The sequence below is a fragment of the Thamnophis elegans genome, chromosome 3 (genome assembly GCF_009769535.1).
Source record: "Thamnophis elegans isolate rThaEle1 chromosome 3, rThaEle1.pri, whole genome shotgun sequence".
NCBI lineage: Eukaryota > Metazoa > Chordata > Lepidosauria > Squamata > Colubridae > Thamnophis > Thamnophis elegans.
In genome coordinates, this window is record NC_045543.1 from 141,915,505 (window position 1) to 141,937,417 (window position 21,913).

The window sequence follows — 21,913 nt, forward strand, 5'->3', positions numbered from 1 at the left end:
AGGGGGCGTAAACACCCTCCTGCCCTGGAGGAAATAAGGCTGAGGTTTCACAATGAAACGACAAAGGAGGCAGGGTTGCAATTCGTTCCAAATCGTTTAGGGCAGGGATTCTCCAACCTAAGTTGCTTTAAGACGTGTGGACTTCAATTCCCAGAATTCCTCAGCCAGCTGAAGTCCAGACTTTAACTCCCAGAATTCCTCAGCCAGCTGAAGTCCAGACTTTAACTCCCAGAATTCCTCAGCCAGCTGAAGTCCACGTGTCTTAAAGCGGCCAAGCTTGGAGGCCCCTGGTTTAGGATTTATTTCACATCCTGATATCAACTTTACGGGAGTGGGCTTCTAGTGTCAGGAGGGGAGGTGCTTGGCTTTCTGAGTGGGCGTTTGTGTGCTTGGGTATGGTTAGACGAGCACCGATTCCGCTCACCATCTGATATAACGGCCTCGCTACATCAGGGTGGTTGAGGCACGAAGGTGCCAACTCAAGATCCAAAGCCGGCCATTCAAAGATGCCCCCCAAGCAACCAGCTTCTTGCCTGGTTAAGAGTTTCCCAAGCCACCCCGGGCTGCTAAATCTCACAATTCTGCAAAGGGCCTGTTGCAGGGGTGAAAGGCTCTGAAGTCTGCTACCGGTTTGCTTTGCGCGTGCAGGCGCACTTCATGCGCAGGTGCGCCAAAGGTGCGCTTAATGCGCAGGCGCACCACAGGTGCTAAGAAGCCTTTTCTGAGTCTGCAACGGTAAGTAGAACAACGAGACGAGGGGAACAGCGGTGCCGTGCAGTTTAGATTCGCTAGAAAGCAGGATTTCCTGCTTTCCAGCGAATATAAATTGCGCAACACAGCTGATCGTCAGAACTTTTTTTTTTAAAAAAAACTTTTTAAAAGCATTTTCTTACTACCAGCTCGGGCGAATTGGTAGTAAAAAAAAATGCTTTAAAAAGTTTTTAAAAAACTTCCCACGATCAGCTGTCAATCGTCAGAACTTTTTTTGGAATTTTTTTTTACTACCGTTTCAGGAGAACTGGTAGTAAAAAATGCTTTAGAAAGTTAAAAAAATAAGTTCCGACGATCAGCTGTGCCATGCAATTCTCGGAACTTTAAAAAAACTTTTTAAAGCATTTTTTTTTTACTACTGGTTCGGGTGAATCGGTGGTAAAAAAAAATGCTTTAATTTTTTTTTTAAGTTCCAACAATCAGCTGTGTGACAATCAGCTGTGCCACGTGATTGTCAGAACTTTTTAAAACTTTTTCTTTACTACCAGTTCGGAAGAATCGGTATTTTAAAAAATGCTAAAAAAAAGTTTTTTAAAAAGTTCCAATGATCAGCTGTGCTGCACGGTTTCTAGTGAACATTAAAAAAAATTTAAGTTCCAACGATCAACTGTGTGACAATCAGCTGTGCCACAGAAAAAGTTCCAATGATCAGCTGTGCTGCGCGGTTTCTAGTGAACATTAAAAAATGTAAGTTCCAACGATCAGCTGTGTGACAATCAGCTGTGCCACAGAAAAAGTTCCAATGATCAGCTGTGCTGCATGGTTTCTAGTGAACATAAATCACACGGCATAGCTGATTGTCGCATAGCTGACTACTGATTCGTCTGAACCAGTAGCATTTCACCTCTGGGTTGTTGGTTCATTCGTCCTTTTAAGGAAGGAAGAATCCCTCTGAATTTCTACATCCAACTGCTTTTGCCCACCTGTTTGGCTGCACTGCATCTAACAGGAGCAACAGGCTTTTTTTTTCCCTAACAGAACGGGCTCGTGACATTCAGAGGACTGGATCTACCTGGGGGATTGGCATGTTTTAGCTCATGCTTCTGAACACAGCAAAGGACAAAATGTTCCAGGATTTTTTTTTAAAAAAAAATTCTGCGCAAATGTGGGGTTGTTTCTCTTAACATTTTATTTTACCCAATTTGAAGGGGAAATCTTCCTGATTTGTGAGCCTGGCTTTTCTACAGGAGTGGGTGCAGGAAGAGAGAAAGCTTCCTTTAAACTACCCTGTTTCCCCAAAAATAAGACCTCCCACATAATAAGCCCAATTGGGCTTTTGAGCACATGTGCTAAAATAAGCCCTCTCCCAAAAATAAGCCCCCCCTGAAAACATTGCAACACAGCAGCAACCATGAGGTGACCACACTTGCCACCTCCTGCACCTCAAAAATAATAAGACCTCCCCAAAAATAAGACCAAGTGCTTATTTCGGGGGCCAAAAGAAAATAAGATCCTGTCTTATTTTCGGGGAAACATGGTACTATTCTCAGTATATGCAAAGGGTCCACCAACCATTTGCTCCCCCAGAGGCGGCCAGTTATTGAGGACATTTCATGTAAAGTGAGATCATGCCACGAATCGTCATGCATGAACAGTAACCAGGACATCCAAGGATTTTTAGGGGCTGTGATAACCCCTGTGCTACTGTTTTCTGACACTTTGGGAGTGTTTGAGGCCAGCTTGCCCAATGACATTAGTCCTTCTGCACAAGTGGTGGGTTCTAAATTCCGTTCCAACTAGTACGGTTGGAACGGCCCCGTCACCCACATGGACGCGCGCAATGCGCGCACGAACATGCATTGTACTTGCCAGTGACGTTTCCGCAAGCCTCTGCGACACTCCAGCTGCTTGGCGGAGCATCGCGCAGGCGCCATATGTGCCATGCGCATGCGCAGAAGCGCCAAAGGCTTAAAGGACAGGTAAGGAGCTCGGGCGGGCGGGTGGGCCCTCCAGAGCACCATACCGGAACGGTATCCAGTGCTCCGGGCAGACTCCGGTACGCCTATACCGGGGAGTACCGCCTGCAACCCACCACTGTTACTCACGGAATAGGGGGCCTCCATTATCCCTCCCCCCCGAGGGAATAAGGATGATCTCAACAGGCAGCGAAAGTTAACCTCTGCAGAAGACAACACAGCTTACGGCCCAGGAGGCGTTCTACATGCAAGCAGCATCGTTCTTAATTGGGTGGTGAAACCCAGGTCAGTTTAAAGAAAAAACTCAGAAGGAGATCCGAGAGTTGAATAGACTGGTGTAAAAGTAAAGCGCCGGCTTTCATGTTAAACGTTTTAAAAGCAAACGGATAGAAATAAGCTTGAAATGAAGACACACACACACACACACACACACACACACACACACACACACACGACCTTCCTCTGGTTCTCTGTTTGGGTAACAGCAATGCTTTTCAAAACATTCCAATTAACACAGGCAAAGCAGTGTGGCCTGTCCTTGCATGGATGCCATACCAACGCGTGCCTGGATTTTATTCCGATGTGTTCGCCATGCAGAGATCGGCGTCTGCCCTATTTTATTCCTCCTCGGTTCCATCTTACAGAGAGCGATCCTGAGAAGGAACAGAGCTGAGCTTCTTCCGGTCATGGAAGAGAAAGATTTCGGAAAGGGGTGTCCATGCTCAGCATCCCCCCCAAATCCCACTAAGGTTTCTCAGCGAAGAGCAAAACTTGGGAGCGGGTTGACTTTTTAACAGCTTTTGTTTGTAGCCTCTAGTTCTCACCCGCTACAATCATGTATCTCTAGCTAGAGGTGGTATTCAGCCTGTTCGGACCGGTTCGTGTGAACCGGTTACCTCCGACGATCAGCTGGCCCCGCCCCTGCCCTATCCTGTCCTTTATTTCCTGCATTCTAGCTCATCTCAATTATGCGGCACAGCTGACTTCCCCCTCACCCTCGCTGTTCTAATTACCGTTGCTGACTCGGAAGGTAAACAGCTGAGCTTCTAAATCAGGGCCCCCCAAACTTGGCCGCGAGTCTTAAAAGTTGCCAAGTTTGGGGACCTCTGTTCTAAATGCTCCATTTTTAGTGCTGCGTGTGTGCAAATCGCGCACTCCCCAAACCGGTTGTTAAACCGGCAGCAACCCACCACTGTCTATAACCCCACAGATATGGGATTACCGCTACAACCCTGACTATTTGAGCCCCCTCTGTCAAATACAGCTGAGGTCAGAAAAGAGAAACTGCCTTCTTCCTTGCGCTCGTTCTTAAAAAAAAAGAGAGAGAGACTGTAGCAAGCCAAGCCAAATGACCAATAGGGATACAGTAGTTTAAGGAGGGGTGGGGGAATTAATAAGAAAATGCACTACTACTCTAAAACTCAAATCTGAGTGCAGCTGAAAATTCACTCCTGAATTTGAAACAAAATTGGGAGCCTGTTGGTCTTTTTTGGGACCAAGCCTTGGTCCTTCTATACGACGGAATCCATTGGCCATCTGGAGGCCCCTGGTCCTGACTCGCTGCTCGTTAAGCTTTCCCCACCCCAATTTACGCTATAATGAGGATACTCAGAACCGGGAGCCTGTTGGGCTAGCAGTGTCCTTTTAATGCTCACACTGCCAGAGACGAGGATTTAAAGCAGCCGGCATTAAGCTCTCTCTCTCTCTCTCTCTCTCTACAGGGTGGGACCGAGAAGAGATCGTGGTGCTCCCCTCCACCAGCACTCCGACTGAAAGACACAGAATTAAAAAACCAAAACAAGAACAACAAAAACCATGTGGAAGTTTGTCTCTGAAGTTCAGTGCTGACGGGAAGCTCCCTTTGTTTTAAGCAAAGTGTTCTTCGTTCAAAGAAACGTCTGGTGACCTTGCAGTTCTAAAGGTAGGAAGGGGGGGGGGGAAATGCAGAGGCAGAGGAGGGAACTTTCCCAAGGGAGTCTAAAGACTTCCAAAAAAAAAAAAAAAAAAAAAACCGCTCGGAGCAGAGGCTTTGGACACCAAGCCGATATCCAGAAACTTCTGTGCCACAAAAAAAAAAGTGTGGGGAAAGAACTAAATAACTAAAAAAGAAAGAAAAAGAAAAAACACAGTGAAAAATTTACTGCGTTACAGTAAGTATTTCCGTCGGCTGTCCTCGTCCAGTGTCAGATCTACCACTTCGGGGGGCGAAGACCAATTCTGCGGAGGAGGGGCCACACCTGTCCATGTTTCTGATTGCCGGGGGCACTGCAGACCTGAGCCGTGTTTCCGGGAAGACACTGTCTGGATCACGCCTCCACGAGGATGGACGTATCTGGGATCAAAGCAAAAGGAGACATGTTCTTGAATATGCACTGGTGGTTTTCCTTGTATGCACGCGGGATATGCCTCAATCACAGGCATGCTGCCCTGAGTCCCGCTGGGAGAGAGAGAGGGGGAGAGAGAGAGACGGGTGGTTTTAAAACCTACTAAATGTACTAAATAAATACTAAACAAAATCTATTTTATTTGGTGGTTTTGAAATCTATTAAATAAATCTGTGACTTACAACAGTTCATTTAGTTCAGGTCCTGAATAGAAGCAACTTATGACCGTCTTTCACAGTGACCATCTTTGTAGCATCCCCGTGAGCACGTGATCAAAATTCAGGTGCTTGGCCAACCGGTTCGTACTTATGACCGCTGCTGTGCCCTATGGTCATGTGATCCTCTTTTGCAACCTTCGCAAAGTCAATGGGGAAATCAGGTTCACTTCACTACTGGTTTACTGACTTAGCAACCGCAGTGATTCACTTAACAACAGTGGCAAGAAAGGGGCAAAACCTGTGTAACAAATGTCTCACTCCACAGCATAAATTCTAGGGCTCAATTGTGGCCGTACGTCGAGGACTATGTGGAATACGAGCAGGAAGTGGGCTCAATTGTGGCCATATGTCGAGGAGTATGTGGAATACGAGCAGGAAGTGGGTAGAGAATGGTTTAAATTGGCTAAGTTGAGAAAAATCAACGGCTCGTCTTGGTTAAACCGAATACCCACCTCCAGTATGTTCTGGGGTGACATTTGTCATTTCTGAAACTCTTGCTGCTGGCAGACATGAAGGGGAGGCAGCAGGGGGGGAAGGCAAGGTGAAACCGGGGTGGGTTCCGGCCTCCACTACTACCGGTTCAGTAGTAAAAAAAAAATATGCGCACATGTGCACTTCGCTTTGGCATATGCCAGACGCACGCTCTACGCCAGTGTTTCTCAACCTTGGCAACTTGAAGATGTCCGGACTTCAACTCCCAGAATTCCCCAGCCAGCATTTTCATTTAAAATGATCTGCGCATGCACACAACATTAAAAAACAAATAAAATTACATTTTTAAATGAAGAAAATCAAGATGGCGCCAATGATCATAGAAGCGGTGTGGTCACATGTCCGCCGGAGTTACTACGTATTCGGCTGAACCGGACCGAATACATAGGAACCCACCTCTGGGTCAAACCATATGGGAGGCAAATATGAAAATGGTAAGAGCCAATACCAGTGGTGGGCAACTATGGCTCCTTTACCAGCTGTGGACTTCAACTTCCAGAATCCTTAGCTGGCTCAGGAATTCTGGGAGTTGAAGTCCATCACTTGTAAAAGGGCCATTGTTTCCCACCTCCAGCCAATAGTCAACCCAGAGCAACTGATTGCACGATCCTCCAAATTTATAGAATCCTATTGATTTTTATTCCTATTTTTGTGTGAACTGATACAACATCAAAGCTAATGTGAATAATCTGTTCATTACTGGGAAGAGGTGGGATTTAGGAAGAGAGAACAGTGGCTAGTCCACAAGCTAATGGATTTTCACCCAAAATCTCAGGAATTGAAAGATATAGGGGATCACTATTTACAGAAAGGATGCTTGGCAATTTGCCCAAAGTGTTGATAATACGGAAGACATAATTCTATCAAACATCTTTAGAATCTTAAGCGTGCCATTAACGGGATAGGGTAGATAAGATCAATGCATAATTTTTTTGTTTCAGGCAATACTTCCTCAAGTTCATGAAATTAGAAATACCATATTTTTGGGAGTATAAGACGCACCTTTTTCCCTCAAAAAAGAGGCTGAATATCTGGGTACATCTTATACACTGAATACAGCATTTTTTGCTTCCTGAAACCCCGCCCCCTTCACCAAAATGGCCGTGCATTGCCTTTAGGCGGCTTTCAGAAAGCTCCTGGGTTCTGGAGGGCAGAAATGAGCAAAAAATGGGCCGTTTTTTGCTCAATTTTCCCCCCCCCCCCCCCCCGAGCACTCTTTAAGCCTCCTAAAGGCTATACTTACCCTTTTTAAAACAAAAAACGGGCCGGTTTTTGCTGGTTTTGCCCCCCCCCCCACTCCCCAGGAACACTCTATAAGCCTCCTAAGGGTTATTCGTGTCCTTAAAAAAAAAAGATCTGTTTTCATTAAAAATGGGCCGTTTTTAGAAGGTCTGCAGAGTGCAAAAACTTTTTTTTTTAATTTGCCTCTTCAAAATCTTGGTGCGTCTTATATTCCCGTGCATCTTATATTCCGAAAAATACGATAGACTTGGCCATAACAAGAAGTTGAGTCCAATTGGACCACACGCAAACCTTTTAGAAGGGCACTGCAGCATGGATTATCCTCACCTTACAACCATTCTTTTTATGAGCCTTTTAACTGATGGCTGAATTAAACGTATATGCTGCCCTTCTCACTGCAACAGTGACTCTCTTTACAACAGAGCTGGAAAAAGTGACTAATGCATTTTTGATCATCACAGTTGTGTCTGTGTGTGTGAGAGAGGGGGGGGAGGGAGGGAGAGACAGAGAGAGAGGGAGACAGAGATATCAAAATACAGGTGTTTGGCAACTGGCAGGGTTTATGCACCGCCCCGAGATCAGGTAATCATCATTTGTGATCTTATTTAAGAGAGACTTCTGACAGAATCAATTGGGGAGGGGGGGGGAGTCAGATTGATTTAACAATAGCATTTATACTTATATACCACTTCACAGCCCTCTCTAAGTGGTTTACAGTCAGCCTCTTGCTCCCAACAATCTGGGTTCTCATTTTACCGACTTCGGGAGGATGGAAGGCTAAGTCAACCTTGAGCCTGGTAAGATTCGATCTGCCAAATTGCTGGCAGCCGGCAGGCAGCAGAAGTAGCCTGCAGTACTGCACTCTAACCACTGCGCCACCGCAGCCCTTTGCCAATCTTGTCAATCGATTCACACCCGCAGGAGAAAAGGTGATACAACCGAGTGCGACTCGCTAAACAGCCATATCGCTTAGTGACAGAAGGTTTGGTTCTGATTGTGGTTGTAAGTTGAGGATTGCCTTATCCCTTTCTGTTAGCTTTGGAGGCTTGTTTTTAACAGCTGAAAAAAAATAACATCTGTTTCTTCCTCCCCCAATAGCCTTTTAGTTAAAATGAAAATATTATTAATAGTATTGGCAGGAGGCTGAACTAGAACTCACTGCACCCTATAAAAGGCTGGAATGACCTTCAGGAGAACTGAAGGGCTGCACTTCTAGGCTGGACATTTGATTCAGAGCTCTCCTCTCCAGGAAGGGAACACTTAAAGAACACTCTTTTTGTGTTAACCTTTAATGGTTGAATGTCTAGGGAGATTCTCAGTCCTCCAGGTCGTGGTTGTCCCAAAGGTGTTTTTTCAAGAAGCAACTGGACTTTCTGTTTTTTTTTTTCTTTGAAGACATTTCTCTTTCCATCCAAGAAGCTTCTTCAGCTCTGGATAGTGAGGAATGGAAGGATTGATCCTCCTTACAGACGGCTGGTCATTTGCATCCTTTTAGAGATTCATGGAGGCAATTTGAAGGCTTGTCTGTGTCCTCAGGGTCACCTGAGTGGTGCAAATGGTTCCTGCAGTCTGCTATTTCTGCAACAGGAACTATCTGTACTACTCAGGTGACCCTGAGGACAGCGATAAACCTCCAGGTGGCCTCAACAACTCTCTAAAAGAAGGCAAATGACCAGCTGTCTGCAAGGAGGATAAATCCTCCTATTCCCCACCATCCAATCAGAGCTGAAGAAGCTTCTTGGATGAGAAGCAAAACGTCTTCCAAGAAAAACCAGATGGTCCAGTTGCCTCTTGAAAAAAAGCATCTCTGGGAAAAGCCTTCTGCAGGCAACAGAAAACATAACCCCAAAAGCCTAACTTTAGTTAATTAGTTAACCTAACTCAAGCTTAACCTTTAATGGTTGAGACCTGCTATGGCAGGCATCTCCAAACTTGGCAGCTCTAAGACTTGTGGACTTCAACTCCCAGAATTCCCCTGTGGCACGACAAAACCGCGGTCCACTAAAGCGCGCCCAATTAAAGCGCGTCGCTGACGTCATCAGCGCGACAACAGCGACCGCGGAGAAAAAAGGGCGCTTTAAAAAGCGCTTTGAAAGCAAGCCGATTCACGTTAAGGTAAGGGTTAGGTTTAGGGTTAGGTTAAGGGTTAGGATTAGGTTTAGGGTTAGGTTAAGGGTTAGGTTTAGGGTTAGGTTAAGGGTTAGGTTTAGGGTTAGGTTTCGGGGGGTTAGGTTTCGGGGTTAATTTTAACTTTAGCGCTCACAGCGTGCTTTTTTCATCACACTGTGATGACGTCAGGTACGCGGTTTCGTCGAGCGTGCTTTAGTCGACCGCGGTTTTGTGGTGGAACCAAATTCCCCAGCCAGCCAGCCAGGGAATTCTAAGAGTTGTAGGTCAACAAGTCTTCAAGTTGCCAAGTTTGGAGACCCCTGTGCTAGTATGTGGAGAACGAACACAATTCTGCAAGTTTGGCTTTAACTAAAAAAAACGAGGACGAGGAATAGCTTGTTTTGGCACCTGTGCTCATAGAGTTCTTCACTCTTGCTGCTGGCCTTTCCTTTTGGCAGCTCATTGGTTTTCTCTGCCTTCCTCTCACTTCTCCCTAGGTCTGGGATTCTCTGTCCCCCTGCTGTGTGAGCGACTTCGTTCCTGTTGCAAAAAAAGATCTCTTTACTGCCTGCCCTTCTCTCCTGGTACGGTGACCCTGAGTTGACTTGGCAATGGCAATGGCAGTTAGACTTATATACCGCTTCATAGGGCTTTCAGCCCTCTCTAAGTGGTTTACAGAGTCAGCATATCACCCCCAACAATCTGGGTCCTCATTTTACCCACCTCGGAAGGATGGAAGGCTGAGTCAACCTTGAGCCGGTGAGATTTGAACCGCCGAACAGCAACTAGCAGTCAGCTGAAGTGGCCTGCAGTACTGCACCCTAACCACTGCGCCACCTTGACTTGAGGGTTTAAGGCTGTGAGGGTGAACCTATTGCAAGCGTGGCAGAGGTGACAGGCGGGACTCACTTTGTGAGCGCGCGCGCCACTGCCAGCTGCTCTTCTGCTTTCCGACACGCACATGTGTGCCGCCCAGCGGGTCTTCACAGGTACCAAGACGCCGGAAAACAACCTAAAAAACTCCCCCCAAAAACAGCCTGAAAATGACCTGAATAACAGCCAAAAAACAGGTCATTTGGGGGGCGTTTTCAGGGCTGTTTTTGGCCCCAAAATATTAGAAAAACAGTCTGAAAACGCCCCGCCCAAAAGGCCATCGGTCAGCTGATCTTCGAATTTCTAGTGTGTAAATGCATGCAGTTCGCCATAACTGGTTTAAGGTTTAAGCTGCTTTATCATAAGTGCCATGCGCTTTTATCCCCAGCATTCCATACATTAAAAAACAGATAGATAAGTGCTGCTTATACATCTGAAATTAATCTGAAAAGAAATAAGCCATCAGCCCTGTCTATGGAGATTCTCAGTCATCCAGGTCCTGGTTTTCCCAAAGGTGCTTTTTCAAGAGCCAAGTGGACTTTCTGTGTTTTTCCTTGAAGAAGTTTCGCTTCCCATCCAAGAAGCTGCTTCACTTCTGACTCTTCAAGGGATGAAGAAACATCTTGGAGGAGCAGCTTCTTCATTTCTGAATTTTCCAAGAGGCAGCTGGATTTCCTTCGTTTTTCCTTGAAGACGTTTTCGCTTCCCACCCAAGAAGCTCCTCCATTCTGACTCTTCAGAACTGAGGAAGCTTCTTAGATGAGAAGCGAAACGCCTTCGAGGAAAAACAAAGGGAGTCCAGCTAGCTGCCTTTTGAAAAAACAACTTTGGGAAAAACAGGCAACAAAAACATAAGCCCAACGTTCTTCATTTTGAAAAACTTATCCCAGCTTTCTAATGATAGCCAGAGTTAAAAACCAGAAGCAAATAGGAAAAAGCACCTTGCATGTTCTTGAACTCCCACAATCTCCACTTCGCTATCAGAAGAGGCCACGTTAATTTCTTCATTGACCTGGGCGTGGCTGGTGGGAAGTTTGTTGCTTGCCAGGAACTGCGCATCCAGATGATCTACGGGAAAGAAACCAACAGGCATCAGCCAACTAAAGACTCAGCGGCTGGAGCAGGTAAATCAAAGATCCTACTCTTTTTTTTAAAAAAATGTTTTTTTTTAATTTTATCAATTTCATATATACATTCACAATTATATGATCTCATAATTGTTATTAATAATATGTATTTATAACCATTTTTTCCCTACAGTTGACAATATACTTGAAGATTGCTTTCTTACCATCCCATAGATCCATCTTATCTTACAACGGTCCTACTTCTTCTTCCCTCCCTCCCTCTTTCCTTCTCTTGTTTCTTCTCTCCTACTCTCCTTCCTTCCCTCCTTCCCCCTTCCCTCCTGCCCTCCTTCCTTCTCTCCTTCCTTCCCTCCTACATTCCCTCCTTCCTTCTCTCCTTCCTTCCCTCCCTCCTTCCCCCTTCCCTCCTTCCTTCTCTCCTTCCCCCCTTCCTTCTCTCCTACATTCCCTCCTTCCTTCCTTCTCTCCTTCCTTTCCCCCTTCCTTCCCCCCTTCTCTCCTACATTCCCTCTTTCCTTCCCTCGTTTCTTCTCTCCTACTCTCCTTCCTTCCCTCCCTCCTTCTTTCTCTCCTTCCTTCCCTTCCTTCTCTCCTACATTCCCTCCTTCCTTCCCTCCTTCTCTCCTTCCTTTCCCCCTTCCTTTCCCCCTTCCTTCTCTCCTACATTCTCTTTCCTTCCCTCGTTTCTTCTCTCCTACTCTCCTTCCTTCCCTTCCTTCCCTCCCTCCTTCCTTCCCTTCCTTCTCTCCTACATTCCCTCCTTCCTTCCCTCCTTCCTTTCCCCTTCCTTCCCCCTTTCCTTCTCTCCTACATTCCCTCCTTCCTTCCCTCCTTCTCTCCTTCTTTCCCTCCTTCCTTCCCTCCTTTCTTCTCTCCTTCTCTTCTTCCTTCCCTCCTTCCTTCCCTCCCTCCTTCCTATCCCCCTTTCTTCTCTTTCTTCTCTCCTTCCTTCCTTCCTTCCTCCTCTCCTTTCCCTTCTCTCCTTCCCCTTCCTCCCCTTTACCCTTCCCCTCTTCTTCCCATTCCTCCCCTCTTTCCTACTCAATACAGCACAGCTGCAAACCGCAGGGCTAGTTTTAAAACAAATTCTGCAATGAATGGAATGGAATCTGGAGGGGACCTGGGAGGTCTTCTAGTCCAGTCCCCCTGCTCAAGCAGCAGAACTGATATCATTTCAGATAAGTGACTGTCTAGACCAGGAGTATCAAACTCAAAGCCAGGTTGCTTAATCTGGCCCATGGATCTGCCCTGGAAACAGCGAAGGACCGGCCCACGGCGCTTCTTCCAGCGAAAATGGAGCCCAAGTGGGCCTTGTACGACCTCCCGGAGCTTTGTTTTCGCTGGCAGGAAGTTGCAGGAGGCTGTCAGTCGAAAACGGAACCTCAATGAGTGACATCGGCCCAGCCACACCCTCGGGCCACACCACACACACCCTGCCCCTCCGAGGTCAAAAACAAACCTGATGTAGCCCTCAATGAAATCAAGTTTGACACCCCTGGTCTAGACTCTTCTTAAAAGCATCCAGTGATGGAGCACCCACAGCTTCTGAAGGCAAGTTCTTCCATTGGTTAATTGTCCTCGCTGTTAGGAAATTTCTCCTTAATTCCAGGTTGCTTCCTGTCTTTGATTTGTTTCCAACTCTTGTTTCTTGTCTGGCCTTCAGATGCTTTGGAGAATAATTTTGTCCCCCTCCTCTTTGTGGCAGCCCCTCAAATACTGGAACACTGCTATCACGTCGCCCCTAATTCTTCTTTCCTTTAGAATAGGCAAGCCCAAATCCTGCAGCCGTTCTTCACATGATATCTTCATACTCAAAGGAGTTGTCAGCCTCTGCTTTGCTGCTGCTTTTCGGCTGCCATTGAAACGGGGAGGGAGGGCATGGTATTTGGGGAGGGAATCATTCTGTCCTGGAGGATTGTTTATTGGGAGTTATTCTCACCGTCTCTTTGCGCAGGTGGAAGGAAGGGAGTTTCCCGCCAAGGCCAATTGTCCAGCATTCCACCCTGATGATGATTTTTGAAGATGTCTCCCACCTGACAGTTGGGTGAATTATGATTGGACTATGGACTGGGGTACCAAGGGGAGGTGAGTGGATCATGTATTGATATCTATTGCTTTCGCGCCTTTTTATTCAGATTCAGCTTTGCTTTGCTTCTCATCGTTTGTAATCAGTAAAAGTACACTTAATTCTGAAACATGGAGTTGATTGAGTGGTTTCTTTCTTGATTATTAAATGAAGGGGCAGTGATAGGAGTATCCCAACTTGTATTACACACATCGTTGTATCAACACTGCCACTACAGGTTGTCCTAGATTTACAACCATTCGTTTGAAGTTACAATAGACATTAGCAACAGCATTGAGGTTTATATCGGACCCTCACCTCTCTCCAGGCCTTCCGAAAAGCCGTCAAAACCTGGCTTTGCCGGCAGGCCTGGGGGTGATGAGTTCCCTCCCCTCTCGACATGTATGGTTGTGCGACTGTTGTTTACTTTTATTATTTGTATTTTGTTTTTTATGTTCTCCCTTTTCCCCCTTGAATTGTTTGCCGCCCTGAGTCCTCCCGGAGAAGGGCGGCATACAAATAATAAAATTCTATTCTATTCTATATACTGCCCCACAGTGTTTTGCAGCACTCTCTGGGCGGTTTACATTGTAGAAGCATTATTTGAATATTGCCCCCAACAATCTGGGTCCTCATTTTACCAACCTCGGAAGGATGGAAGGCTGAGTCGACCCTGGACCATGTCAGGATCGGACTCGAGTTTTGTCTGCAATAATTTTCTGTGATGACCTGTTGCCTCTTGAAAAAAAGCATCTCTGAGAAAAGCCTTCTGCAGGCAACAAAAAACATAACCCCCAAAGCCTAACTTTAGTTAGTTAATTAGTTAACCTAACTCAAGCTTAACCTTTAATGGTTGAGACCTGCTATGGCAGGCATCTCCAAACTTGGCAGCTCTAAGACTTGTGGACTTCAACTCCCAGAATTCCCCAGCCAGCCAGGGAATTCTAAGAGTTGTGGACTTACAACTCTTAGAATTCCCTGGCTGGCTGACTGGGGAATTCTGGGAGTTGAAGTCCACAAAGGCAACACAGCCAGAGAACTGGTATGAATCCCTTTATTGGTACCAACTGTGCTCCCAATGTCTCTTTCACTCTCTGGCCTGGACAAAAGATCTTCCACAAACCTGGAGCCCAAACACTGTAAGCAGAATGACTGCAATCGATCACTCCAGCAGGGCAAGATCGGGAATCCCAGGAACAAAGGATAATTCCAGCAGGAGCAGATAAACGCACAGAAGGTCGTGAATACTTCCAACAGTTGGGAGGAACGCCAGGGATGCAGGCCACAACTCTACACTAGGTGAACTCAAGTGTTTGTTCTCGACAAATGCCCCTCCCAATTGCCTCTCCTTTAAACTCCATCCCCAGGTGTGCCTTGTGAAGGGAATCGGGGCCCTTGCCTTCCTTGTAAGCCACACAACCCCAGTTGATCTCTTCTGCGTTCTTCCCTGCGCTCCCTAGGATGAGGGGGGAGCGGGCCTTGTTGATCTGAACCCCCACTCCCTTGTTCTACCTCTCCCCTGCTCTGCCCAGCCTGACTTTGCCCTTCCCCAGTTTCCTCCACAGCCAACGGAGCCGCTTTTCTGTTCTCTGTCAGCTGTTCGTCTTCCATCTCAGTTAGACTCCAACTGGGGCATGACACTTTATCTATCTATCTATCTATCTATCTATCTATCTATCTATCTATCTATCTATCTATCATCTATCTATCTATCTATCTATCTATCTATCTATCATCTATCTGTCTGTCTGTCTGTCTGTCTATCTATCTATCTATCTATCATCTACCTACCTACCTACCTACCTACCTACCTACCTACCTACCTACCTACCTACCTATCATCTATCTATTATCTATCTATTATCTATCTATCTATCTATCTATCTATCTATCTATCTATCTATCTATCTATCTATCTACCTACCTACCTACCTACCTACCTATCTATCTACCTACCTACCTACCTACCTATCATCTATCTATTATCTATCTATCTATCATCTATCTATCTATCTATCTATCTATCTATTATCTATCTATCTATCTATCTATCTATCTATCATCTATCTATCTATCATCTATCTACCTACCTACCTACTTACCTATCATCTATCTATCTATCTACCTACCTACCTACCTACCTACCTACCTACCTACCTACCTACGTATCTATCATCTATCTATCTATCTACCTTCCTATCTACCTACCTATCTATCATCTATCAATCTATCTACCTACCTACCTACCTATCTGTCTGTCTACCCATCCATCCATCCATCCATCCATCATCTTTCTATCTAACTTGTCATGTTTATGTAATGCATATTGGAGGTGGTGAGCCTTTGAGACCTGTATACAATTAAAATGTATTCATTTTAATGTACGCTGATTAGTGTACATTCAAAGTGACAATAAAGTTATTCTTAGTCTAATACTGCACGTTAACCACGTTGCCATTAGGGCTCTTGACAATGACACTGAAAAAAGTAAATTCTGACCAACGTTCACACTTATCACTGTGGCAGTATCCCCATGGTCACACGATCAAAATTCAAGCACTTGGCAACTGGCCACAGTGGCCTGGGATCATGTGATTGCCATTTGTGGTTTTCCCAGCTGACTTCCGACAAGCAAAGTCAATGGGAGAAGCCAGATTTGTTTAACGGCCACATGATTCACTTAAACAACTGTAGGAATTTGTTTAAGCATTGTGGCAAAAAAAAAAAAAAGATTGTAAAAAGGGGGCAAAACTCACTTAACAGCTGCCTTGCTTAGCAATTGGAACTTTGGGGCTCAATTATGGTTGTAAGTCAAGGACTGTCTATTATATTTAATACTAGCTGGATACCTGTGCTTCGCTATGAAACTATGTGATCGGGCTTGATAAATTGACACTTGAAGCTTGAAACTTAATGAGTAGTTATGGTCGAACTTGATACATTGACACTTAAAGCTTGAAAATTAATGTATAATGTGTAACTCCTTAGCATCAGTGTGTGTTAATATAAGGACACTGGCAGTTGGAACAGAGGTCTTTTCATATGGGGAGGGGGAGTAGAATGTCTAAATTCCCAGCCTGCAGGCCAGATGAGTCACACATTGGCCATGCCCATATAAGGCAACTGGCAGTTGGAACAGAGTTCCTTTCAGGTGGGGAGGGAGAGTAGAACGTCTAACTCCTTAGCATCGAGCGTGTTAGCATAATACTGTATAAGAAATACTGATGATCTGGATGGTCATTTCAAAAAATCCTTTCTTAGCAAGCACCCAGAAGCCAAGAGGAACCAACGTGCCGAATTTCAAGTTTGTAGGCTTTACAATTCTGGAGATTTCGTGATGAGTGAGTGGTATTTGGCTTTTATATATTTATTAATTTAACATATTTATCAAGGCAGCCAACATACCTAATACAGATAGTACTCCGGTTACGATGGCAACTGGGACCAGAATTGTATGACTGTGTCTCTTAGCAAGACAATCCCAGTTGCTGTCGCAAACCCAAGGTGCATAGGTCATTAAGTGAAAAGTGGCAGGGGAGGACCAGGGAATTTCTATTTGAGAAAGGGATCAATGCAAACTCTAAACCCATGTTTCTTCTATATCTGAGTCTCCAGACAATAGAGAAGATTGATGGGGCTTTCTGAAAAACATGGCAGCAGACCAATATCAAGTGGAAAGTACAATTATGTACCGCAAGCAATTCTCAAAAAGGATTTGCTACAATGTAGAATGGCGTTTTAACCATGTTTCTGCATCCAGTGCAAATTGAACACTGTCGGATTGCATTAAATTTTGAAAAGAAGAGATATTTATTGCATTGCTCTTCCGAACTCATAATCCAACAATACAGCTCAGAGCAGCGGTAGCCTCAGCGGTAGCCCCAGCCTGTCCCCCCCCCCCACTTTGTACGTATTGTGGCATACAAATATAAAATTTGTAGGCAGATGTCTTTTTGCGCAGTGTTCTGACCTAGGCTTCCCAAGAGTATGAAGCAGACTCTTTGTGCCAATAAAAGCTCTTTTATTTAGGTTAAAGAGATTTCCTCTCCAGCAAAGTCCCGGTTAACAGTCTTTCAAGAGATTTCAACTACAGACCTTTATCAGACTTGGAGAGCTGCCAGGCCGATATCTTCCAAACGCCACTCTGTAGCAGGCAATACTTGGCAAGAAGTCAGGAACAGATCTTCACTCTAATGAATTGAACTAATTGTCTCCTGCAATCCCTTCGCTCCTCTTTATTCCCTATGGGAGGGGCCATTCACCGTCCACCTCTGGCTTTACTCCCAACTCGACCCTTGTTCCTTAGGTGCTCCTTTCTCCCGGCAGCTCTGCGCATGAGCACACTGGGAACAGGCTCCAGCTGTTCTTCTGCCTCACTGATATCCAACTCCGAAGGCAGCTGATGACTGTCATACGGCCCTGGCCCCATCTCTGCCTCTGACGCAGAGCACTCGTCGGAGCCTTCCCCAGACTCCAGGACTGGCCCATGTTCCTCCCCAACCTCCTCATTAGTGCCACAACACACAGGTATTAGTAGAGGATCTAGATCAGGATTCCATATAGAAAGAGAAGTAAACCTTGAGGGGAAGCATCAGATCTTAGCAAGACCAATGAAATATGTTCTACCCACTTGTCTCCGCATTCAGCTCTTCCAGCAGCCCTCTCGTCCTCCAAGTAGGCTCAGCATCCTGGTTAGCGACGGAACTGTTGTGCTCTTGAACGGCTGCAGCTGCCAAAAGATTGTCCACGTTCACCACTTCTGGGTCAGAGTTTGTGTCCGAAATATCATAATGGGGCACGACGGGAGGTCCATCTGGAAAGGAAAGGAAACCTAGAGAGATCAGTGACGACACCGCAAGATACACGCACAGAAAAAGATTTACTGCCTTGGCTGTGAACCCAACATGTAAGCATTTCAAAATAAACGGTATGTCAAATATGAACTGTTGCAATGACACGCATGAATAAAATACGTAACATAAAAACTTAGGAAATGAATACATGAAACAGACAGCTGTCCTTCCCATCAAATCATAGATCCCTAATCCTGTCACGGGAATTAGATAAGATGATTTCTATTTTTTTTAAAAAGAAAGTGTAGGCATATCTGTTTGGAAAATGGCTGGTTAAATCTAATTTCAAATATATGTCTATACTGAATATATACTGATACCTGCATGCTATTTTGGTTTTAGAGTGTAACGTTTAGAAAAATAGAACCCTGATATTTAACACTTCATATGGTCGAACTGACATCTTCCAGTCTTAAAATACAAATAATGGTCAAATTATCGTTTTTCCAGGTCATTCATCTACCCACTCTTGCAAAAAAAATTGATCCCATTTTTTCCCCCAAGTTGCAGTATTTGTTGTTTAGTATGGAAGGACTATAAAACAAAATCCCAGATGAAATTTTGAAGCAGAACACATAACAGGCCTATTCCCAAACTAGTCCCGCTGGTAACAATGTCTATTAATACAAAAGAGGGAGAACATTTTTTTTAAAAAGGGGGCAGTGGTTTTGTGACACAAAGTCAGTGGTCCAATTCAGATGACGGCCAAATTCGCTGTCAGAAATATGTCGTAAGATCATGTATTCTTCTCTTCTGCGTCTTTTGGTTTCTGGGAATTTGTCCAGAAAATGGCCTTCCTGTCCAAATGAGGCATATTTTGCGTTCCTATTTGTCATAGTTTATTTCAAAATTGGAACTGGAAACTTCCGTTTGAAATGGGCTTAAAACTACACCAAAAAAATTTCAGTTTGCTCATTTGGAAGCCATTGCTGTTGGCTCACCAGGCTATCTCAGAGTATCAGGAAGCAAAGGAAGGAAGTGAGCATTGCAAACATGGAGATAGTCTGGGTTGCCAAATTATAACAATCATATCTGAACCAATTCCAAAATTACCATATTTTTCGGAGTATAAGACGCTCCGAAGTATAAGAAGCACCTAGCTTTTGGGGAGGAAAACAAGAAAAAAAAAAATCTGTCTCCCAGCAATTTGCCTCCTTGCAGCAAACAGCAAACAGCCTGTTTCAGTTTCAGTTTAGCCTGATTAGCACAAGGGAAAAAATTCTGCCTCTGCCTCCCAACAATTTGCCTCCTTGCAGCAAACAGCATGTTTCAGTGTCAATTTCAGCACAGCCTGATTAGCACAAACAGCTGATTGTCGCTTGGATCGGCCTCCCGACCATCAGCTGTTTCAGGGTGAAGGGATTGCCATAGCCTATTGCCGCCTCTGTGCGCTCCGTTTTCAGTCTCCACGTGCCCCGTTTTCGGCCTCTGCGCACCACATTTTCCGCCTGTTCCAGGTGGAATGGGTGGAAACTGGGGCGCGCAGAGGCAGCAATAGGCAATGGCAATCCCTGCAGCCTGAAACAGTTGATAGTTGGGAGGCCGATCCAAACAACAATCAGCTGCTTGTGCTAAACAAGTTGTGCTGAAGCTAAAACTAAAACAGGCTGTTTGCTGCAAGGAGGCAAATTGCTGGGAGGCAGAGGCCAAAGGGGCAGTGCCAGCGGGTGGGAGGGACTACATTTGGTGTATAAGACGCACCCAAAGTTTCACCCTCTTTGGGGGGGGGGGGAATTGCATCTTATACTCCCAAAAAAATACCGTAAGTCTATTTAGATGCACATTATTCTCCGGGAATTCCCAATGAAATACAGGACATTTTTTCCTCCAGTTTTCTTTTCAGAACAATCCTATAAAGGAAATTAGGCTGAAGGATGATTTTTTAATCTCAAGGGTTACAATGGCTCAGCGGTTGAAGACGCTGAGCTAGAAAGCTGACGGACCAAGTTCAAGACCTGAGGGCTATGCAACAGGATGAGCTCCTGTTCCTACCTCAGCTCCTGTCAACCTAGCAGTTCGAAAACATGCAAATGTAAGTAGATAAATAGGTACTACTTTGGTGGGAACTGAACAGCGTTCCGTGCACCTCGGTGTATAGTCATGCCGGCCACATGACCGTGGAATTGTCTTCGGACAATGCTGGCTCCCTCAGCTAAGAAATGGAGATGAGCAACGCCCCCTAGAGTCAGGTACGACTGGATGGGGGAAACTTTTACTCTTTTTATTCACAATGTCACTTAATGTGAACTTGAGACTTCCTAGCCATCACATCGCTAGAGGCCATCAATCGCTTTGAGGTTTCATTAACCCATTTGGGGAATCAGGGCTCAGCTTACGATAGTCCTCAAAAAGAATGTGGACATTTTCTATTTATTTCATTTACTCCAGATCCCGTTATTACACGTTTTCCTCGATCTCAAGCATAAGGCATTATGTTATATATACAGTGGTGGGATTTGAATAATTTAACAATCAGTTCTCTGTCCTAATGATCAGCTGGGTAGGCAGGGCTCGGGGATGATGTGACTGTGTGGGCATGGCCAACTCAATGTCACTCAAGTTGATGGGCACTTCGCCTTAGCTGTTACAATGTAATAAGGGTTAACCAAAGAGGCAGTTTCTGTAAGCAGGGCAATAAAGATTAGGCTAGAAACAATACCAGAATGTTTCCTTCCTGCCTTCCTTACAGGATTAGCCTTGTAAAGTGGAAAAAAACAAAATGATATTTCTTCCAACAACCGGCTCTTTAAACTGCTTAGAAGGTTAACAACTGGTTCTCCCCGAATAGGTGCAAACTGGCTGAATCCCACCACTGGTTATAGGTATATGTGTATTGTTAAGAAGTCTGAAGCATTTAAAGCAGAGAAGTCCAACCTTGGCAACTTTACGATTTGTGGACTTCAATTCCCAACTTCTGGGAATTGGAAGTCCACAAATCGTAAAGTCGCCAAAGCTGGATACTCCCGACTTATGTGCATACCAGTTAATCAAATTGATCCCTTGACTAGAGAGGAATTTAAGATGGATCTGAAAGTCCAGCATTGTTGCTTTCCATCACAATCAAGTTCATTTTTGGAAGCACACATGCAGGATAAGAGTTCGTGTGGCCTTCCTCCGCTGTTGCTTTCCAGCAACTGGCAATGAATCATCATGCTTAACAATGGCTTATAATCACTTCCATAAATTCCTCTCCTGCCTCTTTAAATGCATATTTGAAACCAGCAGCTGTCTCCACTGTATAACCCTCACCCTTCTGAGGACCTAATAAAACGGTTTTCTAGATAATGGAAGAGGAAGCCTCTTTGCTGTTCAAGAGAATCCGCCCTCACTTGGCTGTCGCTTAAAGGAAATTGGAGATGGGAGTAGTAACATTTACTCATAGTTTTTTTGGTGTCCTCGCGTAAAACAGCTCCCAGCGCAAAGCCGGGAATTGCCTCTGACAAACATTTTAGGGAATTCGCTACGTGTTAAAAGACCCACAGTATTGGGTTCATATTGATTCACACTTAAGGGCTTGACTGAGTTGATAAACTGGGGCAGTCAAGCCGAGGAGGCGTGGCTAAAGACTCTAAAATAACTCAGTCACCGGGAAGACCTCAATTTACGGTCACAATTTCTGTTGCTAAGCGAGACAGTTTGCTGTTCAGTGAATTTTGCCCCATTTTATGACCCTTCTTGCCACATTTGTTATGTGAATCCCTGCCGTTGTTAAGTTAGTGACACGGTTGTTAAGTGAATTCGGCTTCCTCCATTGACTTAGCTTGTCAGAAGGTTGCAGAAGGGGATCAAATGACTCTGGGACATGCAACTGTCATAAATGAGTCAGTTGCCAAGCGTCTGAATTTCGATCCCGTGACCACGTGGGGGGATGCTGCAAAGGATACAAATATGAAAAAAAAAAA

At 45.1% G+C, this 21,913-nt stretch overlaps 1 protein-coding gene across 5 annotated transcripts in view; it reads right to left on the reverse strand.

The window, feature by feature from the left end:
- Positions 1-4,207: 4,207 nt before the first annotated feature.
- Positions 4,208-21,913, reverse strand: part of C3H18orf25 (chromosome 3 C18orf25 homolog) — a 61,511-nt gene continuing 43,805 nt past the window's right edge. The window contains exons 4-7 of one of the 5 annotated variants that reach the window (XM_032213204.1): positions 17,789-17,971; positions 10,947-11,073; positions 9,541-9,672; positions 4,208-5,019 (exon numbers count right to left, since the gene is read on the reverse strand). In XM_032213204.1, the coding sequence (XP_032069095.1) occupies positions 4,833-5,019; positions 9,541-9,672; positions 10,947-11,073; positions 17,789-17,971 (629 nt within the window). In that variant the 3' untranslated portion in view covers positions 4,208-4,832. Of the gene's footprint in view, positions 6,024-9,540; positions 9,673-10,946; positions 11,074-17,788; positions 17,990-21,913 lie in introns of all 5 variants that reach the window. The other 4 variants (XM_032213203.1, XM_032213207.1, XM_032213206.1 and 1 more) reach the window with 4 other exon arrangements.